General features: G+C 41.7%; 1 protein-coding gene across 1 annotated transcript in view; it reads left to right on the top strand.

Moving 5' to 3' along the window:
• The window catches only part of LOC120529938 (dynein heavy chain 5, axonemal-like), a 331,615-nt gene that overhangs the window by 21,192 nt on the left and 287,317 nt on the right, over positions 1-23,106 (top strand). Inside the window, exons 5-9 of the mRNA XM_039754147.1 lie at positions 3,317-3,418; positions 5,803-5,989; positions 8,170-8,335; positions 9,947-10,040; positions 13,014-13,112. Coding sequence (XP_039610081.1) covers positions 3,317-3,418; positions 5,803-5,989; positions 8,170-8,335; positions 9,947-10,040; positions 13,014-13,112 — 648 coding nt within the window. The remainder of the gene's footprint in view (positions 1-3,316; positions 3,419-5,802; positions 5,990-8,169; positions 8,336-9,946; positions 10,041-13,013; positions 13,113-23,106) is intronic.

Raw genomic sequence — 23,106 nt, 5'->3', positions numbered from 1 at the left:
TCTAGAAAAAAAAGGGGACTACTCTTCACCTGTAAAATATAATTCCAGTGGTAAAGTATGGTGGTAGCAGCATCATGCTGCTGGGTTGTTTGTTAGCCACATGGACTGTGAGACTAGACAGGATTGAGGGAAAGCTGAATGTAGCAAAGTATGGAAATGTCTTTAAGGAAAACCAAAGGTCCACCTTCCAACAGCACAATGACCTTAAACACAAATAAAAAAAAAAACATAGGAGTGGTTTTGGCTCAGCTTTGTGTATGTCCTTGAATGGCTCAGAGCCCAGACTTGGACCCAATCAAACATCTTCTTAGAGACCAAGAAATAGCTGTCCACCTATGGTCGCCATCCATCCAGGCAGAGCTTGAGAGGATCTGTAAAGGAGAAAATCCCTAAATCCAGATATGTGAAGTTAGTCTCACCAACCCCAAGAAGACTGCAGGCCATAATCACTGTAAAAGGGGCTTCAAAACAACTGCTGATGATAGGGTCTGAATACTAAATAATGTCAATGTGAGGATTCAGCTTTTTAGTTTTTAATACCTTAACACAAATTCCCAATGTCTTATTATTATGCCTTGATATGGGGAAAAAATGAATTTAAACTAGGGGGCTCTGACCTCTGCTCGCTTCACTCGCCCACCCCCGGGTTTGGTTATCCGGATATACAATTTAAAGAGATTGTTAATTTCATGGGAATTGTTGCATACTCTTTCAATTCTATGTTGCATCGCTTCTCCGTGATCATAAATATAAACCTGACCGAATTGTGGTTTCTTCGAAATTAAACTTGTCGTATCTTTAATTGTTGCGGGACCTCATATTCTCATAGCGTATGGTCCATTATTGTGTTAATCTACGTTCTGAGCATTGAATGATGCGAAAGTGAAAAGATTATTGTAGACTCGGATTTTTTGCCTGGATTTCACTTTCACCAAACAACAAACGTTTTAATTCTCGCGGATACGCCCTTTTCCCTGATGGCAACACGAATTAGACGATCTACAAGTCTCCGACTTATCACTTATGTCCATATATTCGATCTCTTTTTGCTGTTCCGTTATTTCACCGAGTAATAATTTCCGTTTGTTTGTGCTAATGCGATCTTTGCTTTCTTTTTTTTTATTCTCGAATTTTACTACTTTCATAATCTGTAATTTGCTCTGCATGTGTATCACGCCGTTTTTTTTTTAGTCTTTCGAATTCCACTACTTTCATATTCTTTAATTTGCTCTGCACATGTATCGCGCCAACGTTTTTGAACATCTTTATGAATTCTTTTATTTCTGACCCCGATTGGACCTACGAGGTTTTCAATCCCACTTGGTCTGGGCTGATTATTACTTTCCTTATTTCCAGAATTTGCACATAGCTGCTTTTTCTTCTTCACTTAGTCATTGACGTGCCATCTAGAACATATACAATTTTTAAGAGCTGGGAGCACATGATGTGTGTCTGCCAAAAGCATTCCAACAACTGAGGGGCTAGATGTCTGTGATCTTGTTTTAAATTGTTTGTAAGTGGGGCATGACGTGCAAAAGTGACCATCTCACGTGTCTTGCTTCCTAAGGTTGTAAATTCTAGTCTCACGGGACGTCAAAGTGTCTTTCCGAGAAGATCACGTCTCGACCCAAGATTTTTTTATTATAATAGAGAGAAATTTTTATAATTTTTTGGATGAACTGAAATGGCATCCAACTCTAGCATCATCTCATTATGATTACCTCACAAGGGCCAAGAATATTTGATATTTGTATGCCCAGGGGCCAATCGCACCCATAGTAGTTGGGTGGGCAGTAGCTTTCCTAACTCTCCATAGAAGAATCTAAACTAGACAGATGGCAGAAATACAAATACATGTAGAAAATATAATCTTAAATGGAGAAACTATAAATTCATTCTCATTCTTTTTCTGTCACGCACTCTGTTAAGAATCACTAAAACCATGGTTCTTGTCTCTTGCTTACCCTCAAATGATTGGGATGATGATGATGATTGCTGTATGGTGTCTTCAGTGCTGATGTGGGGAGGCGACGAGATGTTTGGCACTGTAAGATGTCAGAAGGATCAGATACATCGGAAGAACCAGATTCTGATTGTACACAGTGACACTTTAGAGGAGGTTACAGCAGGGAATGCCTGCACATCACTTCATTTGCATGGATTCAGTGTAGAGCTCCAATGTGTGGCAAAGTCAAGTTTTGCTTTTTAGAAATTTATGGATTAAGGTTTTTTTTTTCTTCTTAATATTTTTAATCTACAGTTTGTTGAATCTGTGGATGCGGAACCCACGGATAAGGAGGGCTGACTACATACTATTTGTAAAAATGTGTGGTAGACCAGAACATTTGATATTTTTATGCTCACGTGCCAATCACACCCATAGTACTGGGGTGGGCAGTAGTGGTGCCAATCACACCCATAGTAGTCGGGTGGGCAGTAGTGATGCCAATCACACCCATAGTAGTTGGGTGGGCAGTAGTTTTCCTGATCTGACAGATAAACAAATGCAGTGTGGTCGGACGGTGGAAGGACAGACTGGAAACATTCGGAATGTTGGGACACCAACCTGGTCGTCCCTTTTAATTGTCGTGAGACGAAACAAACAAAATAAAAAAAGCAACGAAAATAGCGCCAATGCGCTATCCCGATCAGGGATAATCTTTTCAAGAGTCATGTGTTCCGCTGGGCGGCTCGTTCTGGTCTCCTGGCAAAAGACACCTTTCTCTTTGCTGACGCTTCCTTTATAGCGGTACTTCTGGAAGGGGCGGGGTTAAGTGCCCTTGCTGGGTGGCTTCTTGGAGATGTGAGGGAAGAAGAGCAGGATAAGGTCAGCAGTAGCCCCCCCTCTCGTCTCGGCGGGTTATTGTGTACTTTTCCCCAGCCCTTATAGGAGTCCTCCGACGCCCATGCGTGACATCAGAAACACATAGAAAATACATTTATAGTGAAAATCTAAATTCATTCTCATTCTCATCCTGAAACACTGTGTTAACACTCACCAAAACCCTAATTCTTCTCTCTTGATTACCCTCATGTGATGATGATGGCGATGATAACCATGATCATTGCGGTATGGAGCCTACAGTGGCGATGTGGTGAGGTGATGAGATGCATGGCACTGTGAGACATCAGAACGATCTTCTACATTCTAAGAATCAGGTTCTGATTGCAGACGTTTATGCTTTGGAGGAGGATACAGCAGGGTATCCCATCTCTTCATTTAAGTGGATTCAGTATAATGCTCTGTGTGTGGCAAATTCTTCACATGCATTATATTATAACATTTGATTCTTTGTTTTCTGTTTTTCCCCTAAAGGAAGTGAACTTTGGGATGCTCAACTGTCCTGCCAGCTCCATTTTGCAAAGCATGCAAGAACTTTTATTCCATGCCATGGCTCCTGCTCTCAAGTCACAGGAGGTATGGCTCTACAGTGATGTAATAGAGGCATTGAGGAATGTACACAAAATATATTATGTTTAATTACACGGGTGAGTTTCAAATCCACAGTTTTATTTTTTCCCCCTGATCCAATTCAGAGCTTTGACTGAAAAGGCTCCAAACTGACACAAGCCAGGCAAGGTCCTTATCAATAGTACTAACAGAGTGCCAGCTCCATACAGCAGGTGTAAATAGGGAGTTGTGTACCTCTAATATATACAGTCAGAAACAAAGAAAACATTAATATTTGAAAAATGTCACTGTACAGTTAAAGCAGTGATCAAAACTTTTATTAAAAGAAAACATTCAGAAAATTTAAAAATTCAGTCATAAAATGATAAAAAGATTTTAAAACATGCAAGCCTTGCACTCATATTGCTCTTTCAAAAGATTAAATCACTACTGCACAGCAGTTAAAAGAAATAGTCTGCTCTAGATATTACTAAAAATATAGAGAATTCTCTGACTTGGCTAAAGATAAAAAGAGTAGTCACGGTCACAGTGAGGCATTGTACTGGCACTGGTATAAGGAGGAGATACATAAGAAAGGGCACAGCAGACATCCTTCATTGACAACTTCGACAACTCTGTGATGGCCAGTGAGGTGTGTTGGGCCAGTAACATCACTTCAAGAGAGGCACACCATATGAACATGGAAATTATAAGGGTATACTCAGTTATGGGATGCACTCTGGATCTGCTGGTGGTAGTAGAGGAGCAGTGAATGAAGACAAAACTAAGTGCCATTATGAACAATGATGAACATCCTATCTCTGACACACCAACTTTAAGGACTTTAGGCCACCAAATTATTCAACAAAAGAAACATTACTGGGGTTCCTTTATAAAAAACAGTACATACCATTAATGTGGATGGTGCCATTCTGTACATGTCCTATACCTCTGTGATGAACTGATGTTGCTGGTCCAGCACATCACACTGTCTAAGAGAGGCCCACCGAATCAACAAGCTAACTAAAAAGGCAGGCTTAGTTATGGGAGGCTCTCAGAGCCTGATGGAGATATTAGAGAAACACAGAATAATAGGCATTATAAACAAGATATATCTATCTATCATATAGTGCCTTTCATATCTATCTATCTATCTATCTATCTATCTATCTATCTATCTATCTATCTATCTATCTATCTATCTATCTATCTATCTATCTGTTATATAATGCCTTTCACATCTATCTATCTATCTATCTATCTATCTATCTATCTATCTATCTATCTATCTATCTATCATATAGTGCCTTTCATATCTATCTATCTATCTATCTATCTATCTATCTATCTATCTATCTATCTATCTGTTATATAGTGCCTTTCATATCTATCTATCTATCTATCTATCTATCTATCTATCTATCTATCTATCTATCTATCTATCTATCTATCATATAGTGCCTTTCATATCTATCTATCTATCTATCTATCTATCTATCTATCTATCTATCTATCTATCTATCTATCTATCTATCTATCTATCTATCTATCTATCTGTTATATAGTGCCTTTCACATCTATCTGTCTATTATATAATGCCTTTCACATCTATCTATCTATCTATCTATCTATCTATCTATCTATCTATCTATCTATCTATCTATCGTATGCCAGGGGTCAACGACCCGGCGGGACGCTATGAGGGACTCAATGCCTGCCCTGGATCACGTACGGGTAGAGGGCTTGGAAGCCCGACCTGAAGGACCCGTGGTCACTGCCAGGGGTGCCCCAATGCCTTGGGGACCCTGGACCAGGGGTCAACGACCCGGCCGGGACGCCTTGAGGGACCGGAAGAGGGTCAATGCCTGCCCTGGATCACGTTGGGGGCTGCCTTCCTGGTTGCTTTGGGGGCCACGGGTAGAGGGCTTGGAAGCCCGACCCTGAAGGGACCCGTGGTCACTGCCAGGGGGTGCCCCAATGCCTTGGGGACCCTGGACCTCAGCACTTCCGCCATACCAGTAAGTGCTGGGGGGAAGAAGAGAAGGGACACCCGGAGAGCTTCCGGGAGAACAGCCGGCATTTCCGCCACACTGGGGCGTGCCCAGGAGGAATGCGGGACACACCTGGAGCTCATCCGGGATGATATAAAAGGGGCCGTCTCCCTTCATTCGATGCTGGAGTTGGGTGGAAGCAGGACGAGGCAGAAGAGAGAGTGGAGGCGGCCCGAAGAGAAGGCATTGTGTGGCCAGGACTGTGTTGGGGTTTGTGTGTGTGCACTTGAAATATTGTATATAGTAGTGTAAAATAAACGTGTGGTGGTGTTAACAACATGTCCGCCTGTCTGTGTCCGGGCCGCGTTCACACTATCTATCTATCTGTCTGTCTGATTGTAATATTTTCCCTTGATATAGACTCGAGGAGCAGTAAAAGACGGCTTGAGAAACATCCAGATCCAAGAGTTCTTCACTTCCTTGGAAAAGTTTATTTCCAGCCTTTCATCAGCAAGAGACAACATCAAAAGGAGATTCCAACTGCAGATGATTGACTTGGGGGGTTGCCTGGACAGTCTGAATAGCCCTGCGGACTACGTGGCAGCAGGTATTTTGAACAATTTCTGGTTATTTGTTAGCTTCAGCATACCTCATTGTCTGAATCTACCTTTGTAGATGTGAAGCCGAGATTTGATTTGGATACCGATCTATAACAGGTGACACACGCTCACCCCTGTCCATGCAGGGCCAGTTTAGAATTGCCAAATAAGCAAACCTGCACATCCTTAAGATGTGGAAAGATGTCAGAAGTACAGGAGAGTCAGCATGAACAGATTGTCTCAATGCATATCTATAGTACGGTTATCTCTTGCAATTCGTGGGGGTTAGGGGCTATAGGACTCCCACAAAACTGAAAATCCGTGAAAAGGTTGGAGGGCTATGATTCCTGTATATTCCAAGTTTACTGTTTTGCAGTGGAGCATTGAAACAAAAAGACACTGCTGACTGCAATCTTGCTGGCTTCTATTGGCTTATGTTGTACTTCTGATCTAATTTTTCACACAGCAGGCCTTGCAGTAACTGCCAAAGCTGTCCAGTAACTCAGTACTCCTAGGGTTGATGGGATTTGCGGTCCATTTTAGAAGTGCCGCTACAGTGTTGTCTGTGGTTTTCCACAATAGGTCACTATGGTTCCATAGTGTAGTGGTTATTATGCCTGCTTTACACGCAGAAGGTCCTGGGTTATGAATTTCCCCTTGGGATTAATAAAGTATCTATCTATCTATCTATCTATCTATCTATCTATCTATCTATCTATCTATCTATCTATCTATCTATCTATCTATAACTTGCAAAATAGTTTCCATTTCATTATTGATCGCCGTCCCGCAAATAGGTATATTATTATTTCAAGGTATTATACTACAAGTGCTGGTAATTTATTTGATATTGTGGTATTCAATTTTAAAATATTCTAGGGTCCCTGTTGGTAATTAACCTATTTTGGTTTTCTTCATGTTATTCACATTAATAAGGCCTTCCCCTGAGCTACAGGACATCATTCAATTCATTCCAATTTATCCATCTGTTATCTCTGAATCTGCATATTCCCACTCCAGGTTATGGGTGGCTACAGCTGTCAGCAACATCAGGTGCAAGGTGGGCACCAGTCCATGACAAGGCATGATTACATACACACCCACATATAGAGCTAATTTAGAGTAATTAAATCAAACTAAACCTGAGAGCAGGCTGTGAATTGAATCTGACATTTTGAAACTATGAAGTAGCAGCACTAGAGTAGATTCAGAAAGTATTCAGACCCCTTCACGTCCTGCACACTTTATTGTCTTGTTGATTTCATTTTACTTGAATGAATTTGCCAATTCTGCCCATCAATCTACACTCAATAATCCATAATGACAAATAAGGGTTTGAAAATGTAATAAAAATCAAAAACTGAAATCTTTCAGTCCTAGAAGTATTCATACCCTTTGCTGTGGGACTCCAAATTTTGCTCAGGTGTCTCCAGTTCTCCTTGTGTCCAGAACTTGATTGTGGAGTCCACCTGTGGTAGACTGATTTGATTGGACATCATTTAGAAAGGCACACATGTACTTGTGTATAGAAGGTCCCACAACTCACGCTGAACATCCAAAGAGTTCTCTGTGGATCTCCATGATCAAGTTGTGGTGGGACAATGATCATGACAAGGGAATGGAACCATTTCTAAAGCTTTGAGTGTTCCCAGAAGCACCGTTGTCTCAATAATTGTGAAAGTACAGATGTTTTAAACCACCAGGACATTCCTAGTGAGCAGTCAAGGAGGATCTTTTTCACAGTGGTGACCAAAAACCCATGGGTTAATCTAATAGATCTTCTATTACTGAGATGGGAGAACCAATCGGAAGGATGACTGAGAACTCCATCAATCAGCTGTTTATGGTAGAGTGGTTAGACAGAAAACACTTGTGAATAAAAGGCATATGGTAGCACGTAAAGAACTCTTGAGAGCAGAAGAAAAATAGATTCTCTAATTTTCTAAAAGAAAGAATGAACTCTTTTAGCAGAGATACAAGCACTATGTACAGAAAGTGTTTGGGATGTGGTAGGAATCTGGTAGTCCTGGAAGAACATATTCCAGAGCGACCTGGAGAGACTGCACAAAAGAAATCACCAGTAGTTAGATAAAGAATCCTTTGTACTACAATTGAGTTGAGTTACACATAAATCAGTAAAATGTGACTGGCAGGTGAGACATCATTCCATTGCTTTTTTGCTCTGCAGCGACCAACAATGAGGTTGTGGAAAAGCTGGAGGGACTGCTGCTGCTGTGGATGAAGCAAATCGAGCAAGTTCTGACTGAGAGCGAGCAGATGAGGAAAGAAGCAGATGACATTGGTCCTGCAGCCGAGCTTGAGCACTGGAAGAAAAGGATGGTGACTTTTAACAGGTGTGTGGTGGATTGAGTCTAGAGTCTGTGGGTGCATCAGAGCAAGTGCAGGGGTCTTAATAAAATAGTGCAGCTCAGACCTTGTGCGTTTATGGGTGTGCGAAAGGAAAGCCATGTGGCCACAAAGAGCTTAATGGAAGATTGGGCTAATTGCTCATTATGTGAACAAGCACAGTCAGCTCAGCCATCCCTCCATGGATTGTTTGGTCCACCTACCCTCACTGGGTATAAATATGGTCTAAGCAAGCGAGAACAGAGGATGGAGACATGAAAAACAAGGCAAGAGAAAAGCAAAAAGTGTTTTTGAGTGCTATAGGGAGGAGATGCAGTAAGAGGAGAGCGAGAGGAATGGCGCTCTGGGGAAGATTAATCCTACTGTGCAGTTGGGAGCACAAGTGATTGAGGGCTCTGGTGGGATCCTGCTGGATCTGTGGAGGTCACAAGACAAGGGAGCTGGACTCAGATGGTGGTCTCATGTGGGTTACTGATGGAGGTGGCTGGGACTCGAGTGGGAAGGTTGACTGAATTCATTGGAGTGGACTCGTGGTGGTGGCTAGGGGAGACAATAGAGTGAAGTACTGGAGACCTGTTGAGGGTAGTTGATTTTGACTATGGTTTTATTTCCTGGTTTTGAACTATTTAATGAATTTATTAACTTAATAACTTTTAAACCCTAATTTATTGGTGTTATGTTATGATCTTCACTCTTTTTTGGATTAATTTATTGAGGACTTTGTTGAACTGCACCAAACTTTGGACGCTGATCTTTTGTTTGTAATTATAAGCACTTTGCACTGTTCCCCATAACTTTGTTGTTCGTGTCCTCATTGTCCATATCAGTTACGACTGGTAAAAAGGACAAAAAGATGTTGATTGACCAAGTAAGTTCAGCTGCCAGGTGCACACCAAGGACTGTGGTGCTCCTGACTAATTCCATCACATAGCCCTCAATGCGCAGTGTGGTATGGACAGCATGGGCCTTCCTGAAGTCAACAATCATCTCCTTAATCTCATCCACATTAAGAGACAGATTTTTGCTCTTCCACCAGTCCACCAATTGTTGTATCTCCATTCTGGGAACTGACTTATTCCCATTGCTGATAAGAGGTGGATAAGGTGTATAAGTTGGGGCTCTTCCAGTCTCAGGTTTCAGAGGCATGGACACATAGTTAATAACGTTAAATTATTACTGTATATTGCTTTATTATGGCCATTTTGCTTTGCCAACTACAACTCTGCTAGACTCAGATGACTGGAAGTATACAGCACTTGATGCCAGTTATATAATGTGTAAAGGTCAGAATGAAGATTTCCTGGTTGTCTAACTTTGTAGATGAAAAACTTTAACACGGTGAGTTCATTTTGATTATTGATTTTTTTGGTTAAAGGTTTAGTGCTGTGATTCTGTAGGCCTTAATTTCTGGATCTCCGTTTAGGCTTGACAACGGATCAGTTTTCATTTTGATTGATGAACATTTCACAGATTTTTGACATTTCATCTCCTAATCTTTTTTCATGAAAATTTGTCTCGTCTCTCTTTGTGGCAGGACATTTTAAAAGAAGCTACTAATAATGAATTCGTTTTTTTTTATGAATGTATTCATTTTTCAGTCTTCTAGATGAAATCAAGAGTACGATTGTGAAGAAAGTCCTTGGAGTTTTGCAAGTTGCCAAATCACGAACTTTGAAGCATTGGAAACATTTGGTGAGTCTACTTTACCAGCAGATTCCATACTAGGTGGTCATGAACGTTAAACCAAAATAACATACCTTTAAATCCAAAAATCACCAAGAAAGGACGCAAACACAGGAAAGAGTTGGGCACCAGGGTGTCTCTCAAACGTCAAAGTCAAACTAGTTCTCGGTTAGAAGATGGAATCTATGTGTTAGTTAAGTCATTCAAGAGACAGACAGTACAGCAAATCATTTTGGATCAGAACGCCACAGTGACACCAATAACAACACTGTATGGATTTCATCTCAAATTATGCCTGAAAGTTGGCGAACCCTTTAGAATTTTCTATATTCCTGCATAAATATGACCTTAAATATCATCAGATTTTCACTCAAGCCCTAAAAGTAGATAAAAAGAAACCAGTTAAACAAATGAGACAAAAATATTATACTTGGTCATTTATTTATTAAGAAAAATGATCGAATATTACATATTTGTGAGTGGCAAAATATGTTTATGTGGTTTATGTGAACCTTTGCTTTCAGTATCTGCTGTGACCCCCCAATAACTACAACTAAACATTTCCGGTAACTTCTGATCATTCCTGCACACCGGCTTGGAGGAATTTTCACCTATTGCTCCGTACAGAACAGCTTCAACTCTGGGATGTTGGTGGGTTTCCTCACATGAACTGCTCTCTTCAGGTCCTTCCACAACATTTCGATTGGATTAAGGTCAGGACTTTGACTTGGCCATTCCAGAACATTTACTTTCTTCTTTTTTAACCATTCTTTGGTAGAACGACTTGTGTGCTTAGGGTCGTTGTCTTGCTGCATGACCCACCTTCTCTTGAGATTCAGTTCATAGACAGATGTCCTGACATTTTCCTTTCGAATTCTCTGATATCATTCAGAATTCATTGTTCCATCAATGAAGGCAAGCTGTCCTGGCCCAGATGCAGCAAAACAGGCCCAGACCATGATACTACCACTACCATGTTTCACAGATGGGATGAGGTTCTTATGCTGGAATGCAGTGTTTTCCTTTCTCCATACATAACGCTTTTCATTTAAACCAAAAAGTTATATTTTGGTCTCATCCGTCCACAAAACATTCTTCCAATAGCCTTCTGGTTTGTCCACGTGATCTTTAGCAAACTGCAGACGAGCAGCCATGTTTTTTTTGGAGAGCAGTGGCTTTCTCCTTGTAACCCTGCCATGCACACCATTGTTTTTCAGTGTTCTCCTGATGGTGGACTCATGAACATGAACATTAGCCAATGTGAGAGAGGCCTTCAGTTGGGGTCCTTTGTGACCTCGCCGACTATTACACGTGTGCCTTGCTCTTGGAGTGATCTTTGTTGGTCGCCCACTCCTGGGGAGGGTCACAATGGTCTTGAATTTCCTCCATTTGTACACAATCTGTCTGACTGTGGATTGGTGGACTCCAAACTCTTTAGAGATGGTTTGGTAACCTTTTCCACCCTGATGAGCATCAGCAACTCTTTTTGTGAGGTCCTCAGAAATCTCCTTTGTTTGTGCCATGATACACTTCCACAAACATGTGTTGTGAAGAGCAGACTTTGATAGATCCTGTTCTTTAAATAACACAGGGTGCCCACTCACACCTGATTGACATCCCATTGATTGAAAACACCGGACACGAATTTCACCTTCAAACTAACTGATCATCTGTGAGGTTCACATACTTTTGCCACTCACAAATATTTAATATTCGATCATTTTCCTCAATAAATAAATGACCAAGTATAATATTTTTGTCTCATTTGTTTAACTGGTTTCTCTTTATCTACTTTTAGGACTTGAGTGAAAATCTGATGATGGTTTAGGTCATATTTATGCAGAAATCTAGAAAATTCTAAAGGGTTCACAAACTTTCAAGCACAACTGTATGTATCTGTGTACAGGAACTGGTCAAGTTGGGTGACTTAAGTTACTTCTGTGAGAACCCTAAATCCAAAGAGGGCTGATCATTTATGTGAGGTAGAATGCCCAGAGAGGACTGGGTGGTCTCATGGCCTGGAATCCCTGCAGATTTTATTTTTTTTCTCTAGCCGTCTGGAGTTTTTTGTTTTTCTGTCCACCCTGGCCATTGGACCTTACTCTTATTCTATGTTAATTAATGTTGACTTATTTTATTTTCTTACTGTGTCTTTTATTTTTCTATTCTTTATTATGTAAAGCACTTTGAGCTACTGTTTGTATGAAAATGTGCTATAGAAATAAATGTTGTTGTTGTTGTTAGAGATCAGATTCTATGCTAACATGGTCAGTGTCCCATATTCTTCTTCTTCTTGTTCTTCTTACTATATTACAATTTTAACAGCGGGTCAGGTCACTTGAAGAAAATCTCAGATGATTCTGCTCTTATAGGGTGTGTTGATATTTGGGATGAGACAGAGGAAAGGAGTCAGGGGGAGAACTTTGAGAATTGTCTGCAACTTAACATCAGCAACGCCAAAGAGCTGCTTATTGACTTTCACCCCACCAAAGAGCCTCTTTGTCCAGTCACTACTCAGGGAGTGGAATGAAGAGGTGGTCCAGTCCTACAAGTACTTGGGGGTCCACATTGATGACAGGTTGTACTGGTCTCAGAACACTTATTAACTATATAAGAAAGGGCAGAGCAGACTCTTGTTGTTTCCTAACTGCATTCCTTTAATGTGGAAAGTGACATCCTTCACTTCTTCTGCAACTCTTTGATGGCCAGTGTGGTGTGCTGGGCTGGAAACATGACTTCAAGGGAGGCCCACCGAGACAGCAAGCTAATTCAAAGGGCAGGCTCACTTATAGGATGTACTCTGGACCCCCTGTTAGCCTCCCCTGTATGATCAGATCAGTTTCAAGTTTACACCTCTAATCAGAGAAGGATTTAAAGTCCTTGTACTCCAGATCCCTCCAACTAGACTTCACTAGTATTCAGATTTTTCACTCACAACTTTTACATTTCGCTAACTTTTGTTTGTAATTCCCTTTTTTCAAGGATGTCTGCATAACAAGTGCTGCCAACGAAGCGAGGGACAATGTCAAGTTTCTGTATACATTGGATGGATTCTTTTCAACTATCGGCCGGTGCACACCTGTAAGTTTAATTCAATTCAATTAATTCAATTCAATTACCTTTTGAATAGCATATACTGAATTAAGACTCAGGGCGCTATAATAAGTTTACAGGTAAAATACTACAAAATATTGTGATGGACGGCCAGCAGCTCAACCCAGCCGACACACCCAGGACGCTAGTTGGCTACTTCCCTGTAGCATAGCGGTGCACCGGCACTATGGGATATGGAGTTTGGCTTCACAGCCCTGCTGGGTACCATGGGTGCCGCTGCAGGGAGACATGGGGATTTCTGCTTCCCATATTGCCCGGAAGTACTCCCAATTTATGGGGATGGAAGGACAGAAGTGCTTCCATACTGAAGAAAAATACAACTCTCCATCTGACCCGGGTCAAGAACTATAAAAAGGACTGGTGGAAACCCAGCAAGTGAGCCGGAGTTGGGAGGGAGTGTGACAGAGCTTTCTGGGTAGAGAGGAGGAGAATTATTGTGTTTATTCATTGTGTGTTTGGTAGATGTGGTGCTTTGGAGATTTAAACATCTTTTTGGTGCTTTTAAACCTGTGTCCGGAGTATCTGTCTGCAGGGTTTCATGGGGCAACAGCGCCCTCAAGTGTCCACAATATATAAAAATTCAGATTTGGGTAAACATGCAATAGAATAAAAAAATGTCAAACTGATTAATACGCGAGGTACAAGTTAACTTGTATCTCATTGAGTCTGTCTAGGTGCATATAATAATAATAATAATTTTATCTATATATAAATATTATGTCAGTATGCAGCTACTATAGACATTGTCACGTCTTCAGTTATCAGTGGTATTGCTGCCATCTAGTGGATAAGCATAGAATTTCTTCAGACGTCACAACCATCGGAAAATAGTGCTATAAATAGACAGTCTATAATTATGTTGTTGCAAAATGAGCATAAAGCTGCTAATGTTTTGAAACATCTAGATTTGTTGCAAGGTAAAAATTTTGAAGATAATGAGAGTGATCGAGATAGTGACAATCATTAGGATGATGTGGAACCTGTAGGCTCTGGCACCGATGCAGATGTCTGCCCCGAAGGCATTTCTTTATCACACGGCATCCGACTTGTCACAAATGTCAAGGTGGCACTACATGGACATTCTGCCACCCACTACTGAATGTGTTGTGTGCAATAAGCGTGGACAACACTAAGAGACATGTTAAATTTAGGGCACTCTATGTGGTGCCATCCTTCTAGGACTCTTATTCAAATGGAGACTTGAAAGGTGAAAATAAAGTCATTAACAGTTTCTTTACATTTTTGATTGAGTTACTGATGATAATAAAACTGCTGCTTTCTCATCCATCCATCCATCCATTTTCCAACCTGCTGAATCCGAACACAGGGTCACGGGGGTCTGCTGGAGCCAATCCCAGCCAACACAGGACGCAAGGCAGGAACCAATCCCGGGCAGGGCAACAACCCACCGCAGTTTCTCATACATTTCTTTAACAATTTTTCCAAGTGATTAGCTGTTGGCTTTCTGCTGCTGCCATGCCGCGTGATCTGCACTGCGCTCACCTACCGCTCCATCCCGCCAGCTCTACGCGCCATTGTGAAGAGGTGGGCTGAACACACCCCAAGTAGACGTGGTTGCTCCTCTAAAGCCCCCTCTTAAACGGTGATACAATGTCAAACAAATAACAGGTTTTTTTTTTTTACCTCCTCTTTGCTCGATCTGCTGCTGCCGTGCCACGTGATCTACATTTCGTGCAGCACTTCGAACGTTTAACAGCCTGTACAGCAGCTGTCTTTTTCTCTCACTGCCTTGTCTCGCTTGTTTCCCCAGACATCCTTAAACACAATACAATATAATTTATTTTTGTGTAGCTCAAAATCACACAAGAAGTGCTGCAATGGGCTTTAACAGACCCTGCCTCTTGACAGCCCCCCTCCACCCCCCAGCCTTGAATATCTAAGAAGACAAGGAAAAACTCCCAAAAAAAACCCAGTAGGGAAAAAATGGAAGAAACCTCAGGAAAGGCAGTTCAAAGAGAGACCCCTTTCCAGGTAGGTTGGCCGTGCAGTGGGTGTCAAAGAGAAAAAGGGGGTCGATACATACAACACAATACACAGAACAGAACAGATCTCTTTATGTGATCTTTATGCAGTTATTATTATTATACTTTGCAATCTCTTTGTGCTGTTCCGTTATTTAACCGAGTAATATTTTCCATTTGTTTTGCGCTAATGTGATCTTCACTCTCATTTTTTTGAGACTTTTGAATTTTCCTACTTCCATTATCTCTAACTTGCTCTGCATGTGTATCACGGGACTTGCGTCTGAAGGTTGTAAGTATGACGTGACTTGTCCGTCTCGCGGGAAGTGAAAGTGTCTCTCTGTCTCTCTTCAAAAGATCTCTCTTCCAGAGTTCACGTCTCATCGCAGGAAAAAAGTCTTGTATCATCGCAAGATTTTTTTTTATAATAGAGAGATATGCATGGACCAGTACTGCAGCATCCTGGTAATAAATGGTCAAGCAGTCTATGTCCATCCATCCATTTTCTAACCCGCTGAATCCAAATACAGGGTCACGGGGGTCTGCTGGAGCCAATCCCAGCCAACACAGGGCACAAGGCAGGAACCAATCCAGGGCAGGGTGCCAACCCACCGCAGAGCAGTCTATGTGTTAATGTTATTTTATTACATTATATAACTGTGCCATGCACAATGCTTTATTTTCCTTTTCTTTGGATGCCCTGGTCTTCAGAGCTCGGCACGTTTTTGTGTGGTAAACACACAGTGGCGCCTTATAACTTGGTGAACATGGCAAATGAGTGAACTTCTGCATGCCATCACATTCCTGTCTGAGCTTTTAGAATGCATTAGAACACGGGTGTTGAACTCCGGTCCTGGAGGGCCGCAGTGGCTGCAGGTTTTCATTCTAACCATCTTCTTCATTAATGACCAGTTTTTGCTGCAAATTACCTTCTTTTGACTTAATTTTAATTAACTTGACTCAGGCCCCTTTGTTGTTTCTTTTTCCTTAATTAGCAGCCAAATAATAATGAGACACAAAACAAGAATCCACATGACCAGCTCACCTGTGCCCATCACACAAATATCTGAAAATAAAGAAAGATGAAGGTCTCGGTAAGGTCAATCTCCCAGCTCACCAAAACATAGTGAAATGTCTGTTATGGCAAAAATGAGAGCAGCAACAAGCCATGGAATTAAGTAATGGGTTTAATTAACAGCAAGAATCGGCTTCTCATTAAGAAACTGCTTGGAGTGAAATTGGTTGGACTTTGACGTCACAATTTAGCTGCTCATCCTTTGGCTCGTTTCACATCTCATTTCTGTTTGGCTGCCATTTAATGAAAAAAAAAAGAATCAATTCAGAGGACTGAATCCTTAAAAACAGCGTAAAATGAAGGAAAAAGAAGCTAATTAGCAGTGAAAACTGGTTACTGATTAGGAAAAGGGTTAGAATGAAAACCTGCACCCCTGCATTAGAACATAAGAACACTCTGGATGAGAACAGGCCATTCAGCCCAACAAAGAAAAACATCAAGTCGAGGTTTACCTAAAAGTAAACCCTAAAGTCTTACTGTCCACCACACTACTTGGTCGCTTATTCCAAGTGTCTATCGTTCTTTGTGTAAAGAAAAACTTCCTAATGTTTGTGTGAAATTTACCCTTCACAAGTTTCCAACTGTGTCCCCGTGTTCTTGATGAACTCATTTTAAAGTCACCGACTCGATCCACTGGACTAATTCACTTCATAATTTTGCACACTTCAGTCAGGTCTCCTCTTCATCTTCTCTACTTAAACTGTAAAGGCTCAGCTCTGTTAATCTTTCCTCAAAACTCATCCCCTGTAGCCCTGAATCAGCCTAGTCGCTCTTCTCTGGACCTTCTCTTGTGCAGTTATGTCCTTTTTGTAGCCTGGAGACCAAAACTGCACACAGGACTCCAGATGAGGCCTCACCAGTGTGTTATAAAGGTTGAGCAGAACCTCCTGTGACTTGAACTACAGTCGTCTGCTACAATTGAACAACTGGCTACAGGGTTTCTGCAAGAAGAAAGACCTCGGTTTCATCAACAATTGGAATCTCTTTTTGGAAAGGCCGCGTTTCTTCAAGCGTGATGGCCTGCATCTGAACAGTTTCGGCGCCCGGGTCCTCTCCGAAAGCATATCGAAGGTAATTTGTTTATCTTGACTATCTATCTCTGCTCTTAACCCCTTCAGGACATGATAAGTGTTTAATAGAATCTTCCGTTAGTGTTGTTTATCACCACCACACGTGTTATCCTGGCCACAAAATGCCTTCTTCTCGGGCCGCCCACTCTCCTCTCTTGCCTCGCCTTCTTCCACCCGACTCTAGCCAATGCGAATGAAGGGAGATGGCCCTTTATGGAGGACCCGGATGAGCCCCAGGTGTTCCCGGCAATCTTCTGGCCACGTTGAAACAAGTCCCCAAGGCATTGGGGCGCCTCCTGGCGGTGCAGATCCCTGACAGTGCCTCCTCCGCCCCGCACTCCTAGCAGGGACAGGGGCGGAGACACAATCCGAGCACCAGCCCTTGGTGCATCCCTGTGCCTCGCACAGGTTGTGCTCCCTTTTACTCCCCGTGGCTTCTCCAACTTCCGCTGACAGAGGGCTGTTCCCGCCACGAAGGGGTTCCTTCAGCCCGCCTCGGGTCCGCCCCTACAAAGAGAACACAGGGCAGAACCGCTGCCAGCACCCAGCTCGTGCCATGCACGGGCAGCGTTCCCCCTCCAATCACCCCGTCGTCTGGGATTCCCTCTGCTCTCCCAGAGGGCAGCCAGCCGTGATGCGTGCACCTAGCAACGCTGTTATTGGAGGAAACGGCACCCAGCCGCTAATCCTCCCTTCGAACAACTGAGACTCCTTATGGAAATGAAGCGCCTCTTTCCGCTCTGCGTCCCTATAGTACGAGGCGCTAGGACCCGGTTTCTTTTTCAACAGACCCTCCTGCATGCTGTACGGAGTCGGCTGTACTCACCGCCCGCCGTATCTCTCCGCTGGAGATTCCAGCGCAGCGCCGCCCCGCTGTCGATCGAACGTTTGCAGCGCCGCAGCCTTCCTCTCCAGTTCCAGCACCTCAGCCCGGAGGGCACAGCATCTGTAAGACACGCTGCTCCAGGAAGTTAACCGACGCTGAGCCTACCTGTCTGTCAGCCTCCGGACGCCGCCACTTCCTGTGGGCCTTTCCTCCGCCCACCGGGTCTCCCCTGCCCGTGATGGACATTCCTTGGTCCCGCCTCTGCAGTCATCGGCGGGCACACAAGACACACCGTCAATCGCGTGCCTGTCAGTTTCATCAACAATTGGAATCTCTTTTCCGGGAAGTCCCTGGCAAAGGCCCGGCCCCATGGGCCGGCTGCCGCTCTTCAAGCGTGATGGCCTGCATCCGCTGCAACAGTTTCGCGCCGGCGTCCTCTCCGAAAACATATACAGGTCCCCGCCTTTGAAGGTAATGTGGACCCGTGTTGTCTTGACTATCTATCTCTGCTCTTAACCCCTTCCACGAATGAAGGGAGACGGCCCTTTATACTGTTGTCTTCTGCCACGCCAAGTGTGGCGGAGGACATGATGCTGGGGAAACAAGTGTTTAATACGGGCCCCTCTTCCGCCCTTAAAGTGCACACCCTCTTCCGGTCCCTCCTGGCGCCCCGGCCGGGTCATGGCCCCTGGCATTACATACTGTAATAAGCAATCTCAATGCACGTAGAAAATCTAGGAAATATGGCACAAACTCCAATAATCTAATTAAAATCACTATTTTAGAGGAACAATGTATTAAAACTATAAAAACAGATCACAGATTAAACAAAAAATACACACAGAGCGGCGGTAATAAAATAATTTAGTTCCTATTCCAAATATCAACGCACATAGTATTCATCTCTGCACCTCCGAAACATTAAATATGGCACTATTAAATGTTGGAGCTTTAACTAACAAAACGTTTTTTATCAACGATCTTATTAGTGATAAAAAAATAGATTTTATTGCACTAAATGAAACGTGGCTTAACTCAGACGCGGCTGTTTTAATCGAATCTGCGCCTCCGGATTACAGTTTTACTCGTGCAGACCGCCAGGGAAAAAGGGAGGCGGTTTGGCAAACATTTACTCGAGCCGATTAAAATGTAAAGATGCCAGTTTTGGTAAGTTTAAGTCCTTTGAGTATCTCGCCATTGTTATCCATGAAGATTCTCAAGTTCTAGTAATATCCGTGTATAGACCTCCAAAATTTAACGCGTCTTTTTTGAGGAATTCTCTGACTTAATGTCAATTTTAATTACTAACTATGACACACTCCTAATAGTTGGCGACTTTAATTTTCATATAGATAATCAGTGTGATCTAAAAGTAAAAGAATTTATGAACCTCCTGGATTCTTTTGATTTGAGACAGCTCATAAATCAGCCTACACATAAAGCAGGTCATACGTTAGACTTAGTGATTACTAAAGGACTGAAAGTTGATATAAAACAGATCATTGATATTGGTCTATCAGACCATTTTCTTCTACTTTTTAATATAGAAATAATGATAAAAAACACTCATGAGAAGCATATTGTTAAAAAACGCTTCTTTGACTCAGCAGCAGCTTTAAAACTTACAAACATTTTAAGCAATCAGTCCGTTTATAGTGCCAGCTATAATAGCGAGGACAATGTAAATAGTAAGGTGGAAAGATTTAATACTAAAGTGAGAGCTGCTGTTGACATAGTTGCACCTGAAAAGACAGTGAAAAAATCTTCTAGCATTGTTATACCATGGAAGACCCAAAGAGTGTCTGATTTAAAGAGAACATGCCGCAGAGCTGAGTGTACGAGGTAAATGGAGGAAGACTAAACTTACTATCCACTATGAAATATTAAAAGTCAAAATAACAGAATACAATAACACTGTCCGTCTTGAGAGGCGCTGCTATTTCTCCAAGATTATAAATAACAATGCTAGTAATCCCAGAGTCTTATTTTCTACAATTGATCGCCTACTAAACCCAGGTAACTCAAAGGAATGCCTCCTAAGTACTTCCAGTAAAACCTGTGAGGCTATCGCTGTATTTTTCAATCAAAAAATTAATGATATTAGAAATAACATAGTATATCCCTCCAACACTAAGGATCCTCCTAAACCCCAGCATCCTGTTATAAACAAATTAAACTCTTTCACTAGGATAGATTTACCTGATTTACAAAAAATATCCTCCACCTGCGTCCTTGACCCGATACCAACAAATTTTTTCAAAGAAGTATCAGGCGTGCTAATTGATAATGTTCTTGACATAGTAAATTCGTCATTAGATACGGGGGTCTTCCCAGACTGTCTTAAGACTGCTGTAGTTAAACCCCTACTTAAGAAACATAATCTTGACCCTCAGCTCTTGAAAATTTTAGACCCATCTCTAACCTGCCTTTCTTAAGTAAAGTTCTGGAGAAGGCAGTCATTATGCAGTTAAATGACCACCTAAATAAACATGCTATTCTTGATAAATTTCAGTCGGGTTTTAGAACAAATCACAGCACAGAAACTGCACTCGTTAAAGTAGTAAATGACTTGCAGGTAAATGCAGACAGAGGCCATTTATCTGTTCTCATCCTCTTAGATCTGAGTGCTGCATTTGACACCATTGATCACAATATTCTTAGAAATCGCCTTAGTCAATGGGTGGGCCTCTCTGGCAGTGTCTTAAATTGGTTTGAATCCTACCTGACAGGGAGAAAATTTTTTGTTAGTTGTGGTAATTACAACTCGAAGACACATGATATCCGATATGGTGTTCCACAAGGCTCTATCCTGGGTCCGCTGCTCTTCTCAATCTACATGCTTCCGTTAGGTCAGATTATCTCAGGGCACAACGTGAGCTACCACAGCTATGCTGATGACACACAGCTGTACTTATCAATAGCACCTGATGACCCTGATTCTCTTGATTCACTAACACAATGTCTGACTTGTATCTCAGAATGGATGAATAGTAACTTTCTCAAGTTAAATAAAGAGAAAACTGAAATCTTAGTGATTAGCAATAATGGATACAATGAGGCTATTAGAAATAAACTGGATACATTAGGATTAAAAGTCAAGACGGAGGTAAAAAGCTTATGGGTAATTGTTGACTGTAATCTGAATTTTAAATCACATATTAATCAGATCACTAGGACAGCATTTTTCACTTAAGAAACATAGCAAAAGTTAGACCTCTTATATCTTTGAAAGATGCTGAGAAATTAGTTCACGCATTTGTTTTCAGTCGACTAGATTACTGTAACGCACTCCTCTCAGGACTACCCAAAAAAGACATAAATCGTTTGCAACTAGTGCAGAATGCAGCTGCTAGAATCCTAACTAGGAAAAGAAAATCCGAACACATCACCCTAGTTTTGATGTCACTACACTGGTTACCTGTGTCATTCAGGATTGACTTTAAAATTCTGCTTATGGTTTATAAAGCCTTAAATAATCTCGCTCCATCTTATATATTGGAATGTCTGACACCTTATATTCCAAATAGTAACCTCAGATCCTCAAATGAGTGTCTCCTTAGAATTCCAAGAGCTAAACTTAAAAGAAGTGGTGAGGCGGGAGGCCCTTCTGCTGTTATGCACCTAAAATCTGGAATAGCCTGCCAATAGGAATTCGCCAGGCTGATACAGTAGAGCACTTTAAAACACTGCTGAAAACACATTACTTTAACATGGCCTTTTTATAACTTCAATTTAACTTAATCCTGATACTCTGTATGTTTAATTCTTCATAATAACTACTCATGGTGGCTCTAAAATCTGTACTGACCCCTACTCTCTCTTTTGTTTCTTTTTCCGGTTTCTTTGTGATGGTGGCCTGCGCCACCTCCACCTACTCAAAGCTTCATGATGCTCCAACAATGATGGATGGATTAAAAGGCAGAAGTCCACGTGACCATCATTATCAAGTCCTTCCGTGAGAACTATAAATCCAACGAGGACTGTTTCATTTATGTTAGGTAGAATGCCCAGAGGGGACTGGGTGGTCTCATGGTCTGGAATCCCTACAGATTTTATTTTTTCTCCAGCCGTCTGGAGTTTTTTGTTTTTCTGTCCCCCCTGGCCATTGAACCTTACTCTTATTCTATGTTAATTAATGTTGACTTATTTTGTTTTCTTATTGTGTCTTTTATTTTTCTATTCTTTACTATGTAAAGCACTTTGAGCTACTGTTTGTATGAAAATGTGCTATAGAAATAAATGTTGTTGTTGTTGTTGTTGTACTCCACACTCCATGCTATATAACCTGACATTCTGTTAGCCTTCTTAATGACTTCTGGACACTGTCAGGAAGTCAATAGCTTAGAGTTCTCTTCTTCTTCTTTCGGCTGCTCCTGTTAGGGGTCGCCACAGAGGATCATCTTCTTCAATATCTTCCATCACCCATCACCTGCATGTCCTCTCTCACCACATCCATAAACCTTCTCTTAGGTCTTCTTCTTTTTCTCTTCCCTGGCAGCTCTAACCATATCTTAGAGTTCACTATAACTCCTAAATCCATAGTTCATAAACAACACTCCTCTTTTATTTTTGGCAACAATCTACTAGATCCTTGTCAATCTGGATTTTTCAAGGACCACTCTATTGAAACTGCACTGCTTTCAGTCACAAATGCTCTTAGATCTTCCCATGCTGCTTCACTCTCTGCTGGTTTTTAATCCTTCTTGATCGTTCATCAGCTTTTCTGATACTGTTAACCACTTCTTGCTTCTCGAAATCCATAGGTCTGCTTTGGACTGGACTGGTTCAAGCCCCACCTTTCTGATCTCTCTATATATGGTTCGTTTCATCCTTCCTTCAATTGTGACCAATTGGACCCTACACAACAAAACAGACATGTATTGAAAATGAACAAAAGAGACATTTGAATCCCAACCAGGGGAAGAACCCTGTTTGAACCATGACAGAAATGCAATGCATGGTGGACACACATTCGTTTTTTTTTTTTTTCCTAAACCTAATGTTTCCT

Source organism: Polypterus senegalus, chromosome 5, assembly GCF_016835505.1.
Source record: "Polypterus senegalus isolate Bchr_013 chromosome 5, ASM1683550v1, whole genome shotgun sequence".
In the NCBI taxonomy this organism is placed as follows: Eukaryota; Metazoa; Chordata; class Cladistia; order Polypteriformes; family Polypteridae; genus Polypterus; species Polypterus senegalus.
The sequence above is the reverse complement of the archived record's forward strand: the minus strand, read 5'-3'. Positions and strand labels throughout refer to the sequence as shown.